The 11,393-nt window shown below is 44.5% G+C and overlaps 1 protein-coding gene across 3 annotated transcripts in view; it reads right to left on the bottom strand.

Annotated features, from left to right (window-relative positions):
* Nucleotides 1-695: 695 nt before the first annotated feature.
* Nucleotides 696-11,393, bottom strand: part of PROK2 (prokineticin 2) — a 28,071-nt gene continuing 17,373 nt past the window's right edge. For 2 of the 3 annotated variants that reach the window (XM_036266763.1, XM_036266764.1), the window contains exon 3: nt 696-1,983. In XM_036266763.1, coding sequence (XP_036122656.1) covers nt 1,865-1,983 — 119 coding nt within the window. In that variant the 3' untranslated portion in view covers nt 696-1,864. Of the gene's footprint in view, nt 1,984-3,281; nt 3,345-11,393 lie in introns of all 3 variants that reach the window. The other variant, XM_036266765.1, reaches the window with a different exon arrangement.

Here is an 11,393-nt window from a genome sequence, read left to right as displayed (position 1 = left end):
GTCACTAAGTAATGTTCCTTGAACACAGACTAAACTAATACTTCGGTGACCAATGATGGTAATTAGTCCAGGAAAATCCCACTCGCGCACGCGCACATGAGCCCGGGGTAAGCCACACGCACGTGCTGCAAGCCCTGGCTGAGCAAGAAAGTGCACACGAGCATTCTGCAGGGCCGTTAGCAGGTGGCATGTGAGGGCTAGGCAGGGAAACACGATTCACAAGGTGTTTATTTGTGATGTGGATGCATTTACAATGCTCAGTGAGGTTTTCGAGGCCAGGCCACACTGGCATCGCCACCCAGTGGGCACCTGGCACCCTGCCTGAGCCCGCGTGACAGACATCCATCACTGTTTGCTGAACCCACCAGGGGGTCCCGCGAGTCCGTTCCTGACTGCAGTCAGTGCTGCATGTCATGATTTTCCTGCATGCCCAGCCTTACCGATGTCCACCGTTTCTCTGTGTCACTTGGGAACTCGTGCACACAGAGCTTCCCCACGTGCAGCCGGGAAACGCACCCCAGCAGCGCTGCTCACCAGCTGGGGAGTCCTCACCAATGTCAAGGTGTAGGCTCTGTAAAAATCTGCTTGTAATGAAAACTGAAGACAGCTGTGCCAAAAATAAGCATATAATATTAAAATAAATCAAATGATATACAATACTGTCATTATTCTGATACAGAATTTTTATACAGCTATATCGACACAGTACTAATGGCAGGACATCAGGCAATTCGTTACAATGAACTTCTGGTTACAGATGAAGTTTGAGTTACAACTTAATACCAGTTTTACAAGGATAACTAGTGTTACGCCAGAGTAAAATCAATACTTCCTCTTCAAGTGACATTTTCGGGAGCATCTCTAAGTACAAGACTTTTCTAATAAAATTAATTTCATAAAAGAATGCATTGTAGGGATATTCACACAAACTAATTACTAAAATTCTGTGGCACACCAAAACAATCTATATTTTGCCTATCTGAACAAAAACAGCAGGTATACGTTTGACTCATTCACACCGAGTGCCTGCTGTGTATGGGCCGTTGTCATTGTTTTATTTCACAATCTCAGGAAGAGAGGGCAGTGCCCCGACCAAATAGTCAGGTGTTGCTTTAAAGATTCTTGTGGCACATCAGTTGAAAATCGCTTCTGAATTGGAAAGTCTTTTTTAAAGTCTATGTATCTGGGCTGAATGAGTTTGACTTCCATTCCTCTGTCCTCATGCAGTTACGCAGCAAACCTGAGGTCCCCCTGCACAGGAGGAGCGCCCCGACCCTGGGGAAGGAGTCTGGAGTGTCTAGGTCAGGTTACACTCTTCACTGTTTCAGTATCAAAAAGCTTGATTCTCATCAATGACTCCACTGGCAGGCTAAAGGGTATGAAAACCCCCTGTGACCCCCCTATTTTAAAATATCAGAGGGGCAGAAAGCAAATGGCCAAGAGTCCTTAAAACTCTTTAAGGAGTGAGAGAGGATATCAAAGGGCGAAGAAGGGTGTGTGTGTGTGTGTGTGTGTGTGTGTGTGTGTGATAGGGCATGGATAGGAGGAGGGTTAAGAAAAAAGTTTCTGTAACAAAATATCAAATTCTTGTTGTCCTTATTTCTGTGAAAATGGGTGTTACTGGCATTCAAGAAAAGCCAAGCCAAACCTCGCACAAACAGGGAAACAGGAGCCGGTTTCATAATGCCCACTCCACTTGCCTCAAACTAAAATCATTCCAATAAGAGGAGGTCATTTAAACATCAAAGCAGGAAATGCTTCTCGGGAGTCAAGGACGCGCAGCGTGTCTCTGGCCTGCGCTGTGTTGGCACAATCACAAGCAACAATCTTACAGACGTCACACAGACGTTCACATGTACGGTTTCTACTCTGAAGTGATTACTTTCGGGCTAAACACACAAATCGGTTGAAGGAGGCCCGGACGCAGGCTAAGCCGGGCACACATGGGCATGTGTGATGCATTCTCCGCCCAAAGTATGGAACCTGAAATTAAAGAGAAAACTGAGTCAGAGCAGAGAACATAACAAACAAATAAAAACAAACACAAAAACCCTCCAAACTATTCTTGAGAAAGCTCTGAGTAACCGCTCGCGTCGGCTGAGTGTTAACCGCCCATCAGGCAGCATGCCAGCACCTTCCATGTGTCCTTTTCAGCCTGACGGCCACCCCGAAGATGGCAACCACTCTGATTACACCGTCTGCAGATGACAGACCGAGGCCCAGAGAGACCAGTAAGTTGCCCAAGGTCACATGTCCAGAACTTGAAGCTTGGCTGGCAGCTGAACCAGAGACTGAGCTTTGAAGCACCAATTTATGCCGCCTTTTACTTTTTCCTCATTTTGATTCTTTCCACAGTGTCCTGCTGCGGAGGGCCCTTAAAAAGGGCTTGGCACTGTGGGCGGCGTCACTTCTGTATAATAAGCAACTATCGATTCACGGACAATAGCAATATGTAACTTCACACATTTGCACACAGATGTCAGAGGAATCAATGTTCTGAGGATGGGGGAGGGGGAGAAACAAGAGGAAAATTGGGGAAGGAGCAAGCTTAATTTGCTGAAATGGAACTAATCAGACCCCGGCTAGGGAGAGCCAGCGAGAGAGGCCGGCTTCCTTCTGAGAAGCATCAACTGATGTTCGAAGGGCCCTGCCCACGCCACCAATGACGCCGGCTGAGGAGGGTCAGCCAGCGGCCGGTGTGCAGTTTTCCGTGCCAGGGACAAGGGGAGCACACTCCAAGTATGCGTGCTTTCTGGAGGCAGAAAGCAGTCATCCTCCTCCCCGAGGAACGGTGCCTCGTGAGCATCTGCCCGCTCTGCAAGGTGCCCGAGAACGTGTCAGCCCAGCCTTCGAGGTGGTGCCACTCAATGCACTGGGGCAAACGGCCTGATTCAGGGTGAAGGGAGAGAGGCCAGTGTAGACTCACGCCTCAGGGGTTGTTCCACAGTTTGCACACGGCAGGGACATGCAGCCTTCCTGTTCCCCAATCCAAATGCCCCCTTTAGTACCATTGTAGTGTATTCCTTATTCTATTGCGTAAAGAGGCCACCCCACACCAACTATCTGTCCTTATGAGAAATCTGAGCTGCATCTTCCAGATGCCTTTTAAATAACTTTATACATAAAAAAGAAGGACAGTCTGCAGACAGTGGCAGAACCATTCTAACCTGGTCTGTGGGTTGAACGATGAAACAGACCCAACTCTATGGTGGTCCAACAGGGTCCAGGCTAATTATCCTGGGTGTTAACTTTGAGTGGTACCATGCTTGTGTTCTTCTTACCTCCTTTTTCCTTTTTCTTCTCTTCCTCTTTCTTCTTCCCTGCCTCCCATTTCCAAAATGGTTCTGGAAGGGCCAGGGAGATTATTGAGAGCACAGACAGAGGGACGCAGGAGGAGGGTGGGGTGTGTGCGACAGGCAGAGCCTCCTGCTCCTCTGCCCTTGGGGAAGGGCAGTACTCGGCAGCGCTGACGCTGTCTCTACGGGGCGCCGTGCCATCAGCACCGTGCACCCTCATGCTCAGAATGGTTCTGTCACTGTGTGTCAGAGGCTCACGCATGGTGGGCTCATCTGCTGTCAGACTAGGCGGGAGCAGCGTGCTGCGCTCGGACAGCTACAGGACAGTGTGAGAAGCTGTGCTCCGTGAACCTGGCGGTCCCTCCTGACACTCGGAGCTCCCATCCTGTCACGCTGAAGACTGCTGCATGGGCCAGCGGGTCTCAAGGTGGGCCATGCTCTCCCCGTTCCCCTGGAGGGCGTCGGGCAATGTCCACAGTCATTTTTGTTTGTCACAGCCGAGAGACTAAACATCCACAGTGCACAGGACAGCTCTTGTAGCAAAGAATTGTCTGGCTCAGAAAGTCAGCAGTGCTGAGGCTGAGAGAAACAAACGCGGGCAGCAAGCTCCAAGGGAAGGGCCGAGAGCAGACCGAGACGAGACACCACGCGTGTCTGTCATCACTCACTCCACAGGCCTCTGCTGGGTGTCAGTGACAGGTCAGGTTCTGCCTCCAGTGCTGCAGGTGCAGCAGTAACAGGACAAGGCCGGCCTCTGTCCCCAGCGAGCGCATATGTATTCATGAAGGTCGAGGACCCAGTGAGGTTCTCAGCTGCGACAGCTGCTCTCACGGTGCGCACGGGCCCGTGCTTCATGACACGGCTCACTCTTGGCTTGTCACGTGGGCTGTCGACACCAGAGCAGACAGAGAAGAAAAACAGCAGTGGCAGCCTCCGTGGGCCAGGCGGCACGTGACATCATGGACGAATGTCACGCTGGCCCGTGTGCCCATCCTGACTTCGACGTGAGCCGAGCGGCTTCCCTATGAGGTGAAGGAAAGTCCCTGACTGAGGTCACACCCAGAGAGAAAGGGAAGGTGTCACAGTCAAAGCCAGTCCTTTCTTCCAAGTGTCACTTCTCAAACAGCACCGTGCCCAGGTGCCAGGCTCTCTGAGGAAGGGACTGGCATGTTCTATTTATGAGCACACAGCACTGAGCCTGGGGCCTAGCAGACGCTCCGGAAAATACTTGTGAAACACCCCTCTCCCTCCCTCAGCCCTGCCCTCATCACAGTCTGTGACGGCCCCGAAGGCAAAGGTCCTGTGACCTGGCCTCATGCCACCCCCAGCTCCTGGCGTGGAACAGGCCTGACGTGCTCCACACCAACAGATGCAGAGATGGGTTTTCCCTGAAACCGAAGCTGGGGACCCTTGTCTGCAGAGAGGGGCCCTGGCAATGTGTGCACAGGGCAGCCATTTCCGTGAAACTTTAAAAACATCTCTACGTTATCCTTTTTCTTACCGAGGGCACCAAGACTGTATAAACTGCAACCTGGATCTGGCCTGGCTAAGCTCAGAGTAACGACCAGTCAGGTCCCTCGACGACGAGATGCCCTTTGCAAGATCCAGCCTGTGCTTCTCCTTCCTCCCCTAAGCTTTCTCGGCCCACCCCTTCCATGTGAGTGCCGATGGCGAAGAGCATGATTTTGGACGGGACACTCGTGGATCCTTGCCAGGGTCCGACTGGCCCGGTCACCGGCAGATCTGCATTCGCTGGGTGACGGCCCAACAGGCGTCTGATGGGCACTGACACAGGAGTGACTGTTTGCAGAGGGCGCAGCTCAGACGCACAAGCTCAGGCATGCAGCTGACCATCCCGTCCAAATTCCATGGTTCACTTTAGAATCAACTACACGCTCATTCCAATGTTCCTCCTGGCCTAGAACGCCAACCGCACATTCTGGGAGACACGGGTGCAGGGCACCAGCACTGCAGTGAAGGCAGGATCCGGCCCGTCACAGCAGGTTTTCACAGAGGACACAGCGCTGAGACGGCACAACGGCATTTGTCACGATTCCTCTTAAAACAGAGTCAGTGACACTAAAGAAGAAAATATGATTGGATGTAGGAAGGAAAGCCCAGTCACGTGACGTTAAAAACTGATCCTGATGTAATTTTATTTATTATAAAACCAGTTTTGTTGCAACTTTTTTTTAGTAGAGGTACATAGTTCTTTAAAAAATCAAACAGTAAAATAGTGCATAAAAAAAAACACCCTGAGTCCTGGCTGGTTTGGTTCAGTGGTTAGAGCGTCAGCCCGCAACGAATCGCGGGTTCGATTCCAGTCTAGGGTAGGTACCTCGGCTGTGGTTTGTCCCCGGCCCTGGTCAGATTGTGTGGGAGGCAACCCGTCGATGTGGCTCTATCACATCGATGTTTCTCTCTCTCTCCTTGCCTCTCTATCTGATGATAAATGGAAAAATATCCTCGGGTGAGGAATAAAAAAATAAAAAAACAAAACAAAACAAAAAACCCCTGAAAGTTCCAAACTCTCAGTTTCTGGTTTTAATAATTATGAAGATCATTATGTATCTTAATTCGGTAAAGTTTCAAACTGTTTCTTCAATATTGTTTGAAATACGTATACATGCCTATAACCCTAAATAATGCAATCATTTATCTATCTTCTGCTTGTGAGCAGAGTTCACGTGGGCCTGGGATGCCAGAGGCTGCGCAGACACTGACCTCGCTCCCCACTGCTCTGTGTCCTTGAAAAGACCGATGAGAACGGGAGCGGTGGGACTTGGTTTGGGGCTGTTGCATGCAGGCCTCGGGCCTCTGGGGCTAGGCAGTCATAAAAGATATGCACAAAAGAAGGGTGGTAGCTTCTGTGGATTGAAGGGACACACCACACACCGTGACCCCCATCGTCGGTAGCCACGAGCACCTTGTGGGGTTGAGAGGTCACAAGAAGCTGTGTGCCTGGGTAGCTGCTGAAGCTCCCAATGAGATGAGAATGTTGCATCTCCTATACTGTGACCTGTAGTCTAATGTCAGCGGTGCTCAACCAGGGTGATTCCATACACAACTCCACCCTCCAAATGCTACCCCAACATTTTGTCATAGTTTGGAGACACTGTGGTTGTCACAAATGGATAGTGGATAGAGGCCAAAGATACTGTTAAACACTCCACGATGCACAAAACAGCCCCTACCACACAGAATTATCTAACCAAATGTCGGCAGTGTCCAGGTTGAGAAATTGTATCAGACTAAAACATATTATTTTTTCAGCATCTCTCTATCCGTGGCCAATGAAACTGTCATCACAGCTATGAGCCCACCCCCAGGAGATCAGAAGCAGACAGGGATTCTTAATATGAAAGATGAGTCAATAAGCACGTTATGCTTTTTTCAACCCATCTTTCACTACCCTTTGTAGTGATATAAGTGATATTTTACTTGGTATTTCCAAAAGTTTTATACTCTATCCTGAAACTACAACTATGATCATAATGTTTTGTTACAGGTTGATTCTCTAATAGAAAGTTAATACTTTTTCTTAAATCTTCTGTTTTCTTTTTACATAAGCAAAAGACCTATGTTTTAATTTGAATTTTGTTCTTCAAAAAAGAGTAATTATTTGTCAATTTAAAATGCAGCTACAACCCCCTCCCCCAAACCCTAAAATGTGCTAAAAATGTTGACATAAAATGTGAAGCAAGCCCTGGCTGGTTTGGCTCAGCAGTTGGAGAGTTGGCCTGTGGACCAGAGAGTCCTGGGTTTGGCCCGCTACAGGCGCATATCAAAAAAAAGAAAAAAGTGAAGCAAAATAAAAAATAAGATTAATTTTTGGAGAAAACACAGTAAAGTTGAAAATTTTCATAAAATAATAAGCAATATGAAGCATTAATCACATAATTATAAACATCCAAAGCCAAAAGGTAAGCAAAATAGGATGGAATTGGCTGATCTTTGTAAACTCTAAAAATATAAGTATTAGTAAAATTTAAAATAAGGAACTTTTAAAACCTGCAACATATTCCCTATAGACATATGATTCAGTAACTTATTCTTAATTGTTTAAAAATGTATTGTTAAAAGTGAAGCCAAGTTAAAAAGATTCTTTGCCTAAAAATGTGGTTAGAAAACATATTCTCCTTAGGTGGACTTATATTTTACTCAATTTTTGAATTACCAAATGTAAAGTAAAAACCATACAATTATAAAAGTATACCCTAGCAGTCAGTGACTGTAAACTCTACAAGTTCATTGATGCACGTGAAATAAAATAGTAAACTGAACTCAGTGGCTATCAGTTCCCACCTGTAGTTCTCAATGTCATTCATCAACTACTGTTCATTTTATCATAATAGACATTTGTGTCTAATGACTAAGTCAAACCAGAATGGAAAGCTTAAAATTTAAACAAGTGTAGGCAGAGGCCTGGACCCCTGCACTGAGACAATAATCCACACTACAGAAACCACTTTCTTATTAAAACAACTTTAACCCAGGGGAAAGCAATTGCCTCACCTGCTGGAAATCTTCTTACCCTGTCCATCTGAGGGATTTTTTATTTAGCTGAGGGCTACAACCTCAGCCTCATTAAGTAATTGAGACTAATAGCCTGCAGGCAAAAGCTCTAGGATAACTGAATCTTTGCTTGGCCTGGACTCTACCCAGAAAATTAACACTAGACATTGGTGTTTAATATGGTCCCTTCCATACTCATCCAAACCTAATAGAGGGAGCCACAATCAGCAGAACACCAACACCCACAGGGAAAATTTGGCAGACTCCAAAACCCACTGAGACAGCCAAAATGGTGAAACAAAGAAACAAATCCCAAATGAAAGAACATGAGAATTCTACAGAAGAAGAGATAAACAAAATGGAATTAAGCAAGTTATCAGAGGTAGAGTTCAGATTAATAATTATAAGGAAGCTCAACAGCATGAGTAAAGATATGGGAACAATAAAAATCAACCAACTGAAAATGCAAAACCACCAAGCAGAAATGAAGAGTGACATAGCAGAAATAAAGAACACATTGGAAGGAATAACCAGCAGAGCAGAAGAAGCAAAAGTTTGGATCAGTGAATTACAATACAGGGTAGAAAAAAAATCACCCAATCAGAGAACCAAAAAGAGAAAACTATTAAAAAATAGGAGGGCAGTTTAAGACAGTGGTTCTCAACCTTCCTAATGCCATGACCCTTTAATACAGTTCCTCATGTTGTATGTGGGTGTATCTGCATGTGGGCAGACCCGCCCGGAGATGGATAGAGGAGCCGTGTCTCAGTTCCTAAGACCATCAGAAATATGTGTTTTCCAACGGTCTTAGGTGACCCCTCTGAAAGGATTGTTCGACCCCCAAAGGGGTCACGACCCACAGGTTGAGAACAGCTGGTTTAAGAGAACTATGGGACAATATGAATCATAAAAACATCTGCACCATAAGACCCAGAAGAAGAAAACGAGCAAGGGTTAAAGAATATATTTGAAGAAATAGTGACAGAAAACTTTCCTAACTTGGTGAAGGAAAATGGCATACGAGTTCAGGAAGCACAGAGAGCCTCAAGTAAGAAGAACCCAAAGAGGCCCACACCAAGACACATCATAATTAAAATGCCAAAAAATTAAAGACAAAGAGAGAATCTTAAAAGCAGCAAGAGAAAAGCAACAGATTACCTACAAAGTAGCCCTCATTAAGCTATCAGCTGATGTCTCAACAGAAACACTTCAGGCCAAAAGGGAATGGTATGAAGTAATCAAGATAATAAAAAACAAGGATCTGAATCCAAGACTACTTTATCTAGCAAGGCTATCATTCAAAACAGAAGTTGAAATAAAGAGCTTCCCAGGCAAAAAAAAAGTCTAAGAGTATATATTAGCACCAAACCAGCACTCCAAGAAATGTTCAAAGGACTGCTGTAATAAAGCACTAGTGAGAGAAACATAACCATAATAAATAATAATGGCAATAAATAAGTACGTATCACTAATGACCTTAAATGTAAGTGGATTAAATGTTCCAACCAAAAGACACAGAGTAGCTTAATGAATAAGAAAGCATGGCTCATATATATGTTGTTTACAAGAGACCCACCTCACAACAAAAGACTCACACAGGTAGAAAGTGAAGGGATGGAAAAAGTTTTTCCAAGCAAATGGAATGGAAAAATAAGCTGGGGTAGCAATTCTCATATCAGATAAAATAGACTACAAAATGAAGGCCATAACTAGAGACAAAGAAGGCCACTACATAATATTTAAATGATCTATCCAATAGGAGGATATAACCTTGGTAAACATATATGCACCCAATATAGAAGCACAAAAATATATTTTAAAACTTCTGGAGGACTTCAAAGGAGAAATCAACAGCAATACAATCATAGCAGGAGATTTCAACACCCACTGACATCACTAGATAGATCCTCTAGACAAAAAAATTAACAAGGAAACAGAAACACTAAATGATGCATTAGATCAAATGGGTAGAAAATATCTTAATAGATATTTGCAGAGAATTACACCCCAAAACATCAGAATTTACATTCTTCTCAAGTGCCAATAGGACAATCTCAAAGATAGATAACATGTTAGGACACAAACTAAGTTTCTACAAGTTCAAGAAGACAGAAATCATATCAAGAATCTTCTCAGATGACAATGGCATTAAACTAGAAATTAATGACTTTAAAAATACTCAAAAAAGTCCAGCCAGTGTGGCTCAGTGATTGAGCAGCAACCCATACACTAAGAGGTCGCTGGCTCGATTCCTGGTCAGGGCACATGCCCAAGTTGTGGGCCAAATACCCAGTAAAGAGCATGCAGGAGGCAGCCAATCAATGTTTTCTCTCATTGTTGTTTCTATCTCTCTCTCTCTCCCCCTTCTTCTCTCTCTAAAGATCAATAAAGAAGCCCTGGCCAGTTTGGCTCAGCGGTTAGAGCGTTTGCCTGCGGTCCACAGAGACCTGGGTTCGGTTCCCGCTAAGGGCATGTACCTTGGCTGCAGTTTGTCCCCTGCCCTGGTTGGGTTGTGTGGGTGGCGGCCACTCGATGTGTCCCTTTCACATCGATGTTTCTCTCTCTTCCTCTCTCTCCTTCCCGCTCTATCTGAGTAAAAAATGGAAAAATGTCCTCGGGTGAGGATTAAAAAAAAAAAAAAAAAAAATCAATAAAGAAAAAAAATAAAAAAAAAACACTCAAAAACATTCAAACACCTGGAGGCAAAATAGCATGTTATTAAACAATGAATAGGTAACCAAGGAGATCAAGGAAGAAATTTAAAAATTACTGGAAATCAATGAGAATGCACACACAATAACACAAAATCTATGGGATGCAGTGAAAGCAATCCTGAGAGGGAAGTTTATAGCACTACAGGCCTACCTCAAGAAACAAGAAAAATTTCTAATTTACCATTTAACCCTACAACGTAAAGAACTAGAAAGTAAACAAAAAGAAAAACCCAGAGCAAGGAGAAGGCCAGAAATAGTAAAGGTCAGAGCAGAAATAAATGACATAGAGACTAAAAAAACAATTTTAAAGATCAATGAAACAAAGAGCTGGTTCTTTGAAAAGATAAAGATAAACAAGATTGAAGAACCTTTAGCCAGACTCACCAAGAAACAAAGAGAGAGAACCCAAATAAATAAAATCAGAAACAAAAGAGGAAAAGTAACAACACCACAGAAATACAAAAGATCATTAAAAAATACAATGAACAATCATATGCCAACAAACTGAATAATCTAGGTGAAATGGACAAATTTCTAGAATCACACAGTCTCCCAAAACTGAACTGGGAAGAGATAGAAAACTTGAACCGACAACTAAGGAAACTGAAGATGTAATCAAGAAACTCCCAGGAAACAAAAGCCCAAGCCTGGACAACTTCACAGGGGAGTGTTATCAAACATTCAAACAAGAATTAACACCCATTCTCTTCAAACTCTTCCAAAAAATTCAAGAAGAAGGAAGGCTTCCAAACTCATGTTATGAGGCCAGCATAATCCTAATTTCAAAATTAGGCAAAGACACTACAAAGCAATAAAATATCTACAGGCCAATATCCCTGATGAACATAGATGCCAAAATCCTTAACAA

The sequence above is a fragment of the Molossus molossus genome, unplaced genomic scaffold (assembly GCF_014108415.1).
Source record: "Molossus molossus isolate mMolMol1 unplaced genomic scaffold, mMolMol1.p scaffold_m16_p_18, whole genome shotgun sequence".
NCBI classification, from domain to species: Eukaryota; Metazoa; Chordata; class Mammalia; order Chiroptera; family Molossidae; genus Molossus; species Molossus molossus.
The sequence above is the reverse complement of the archived record's forward strand: the minus strand, read 5'-3'. Positions and strand labels throughout refer to the sequence as shown.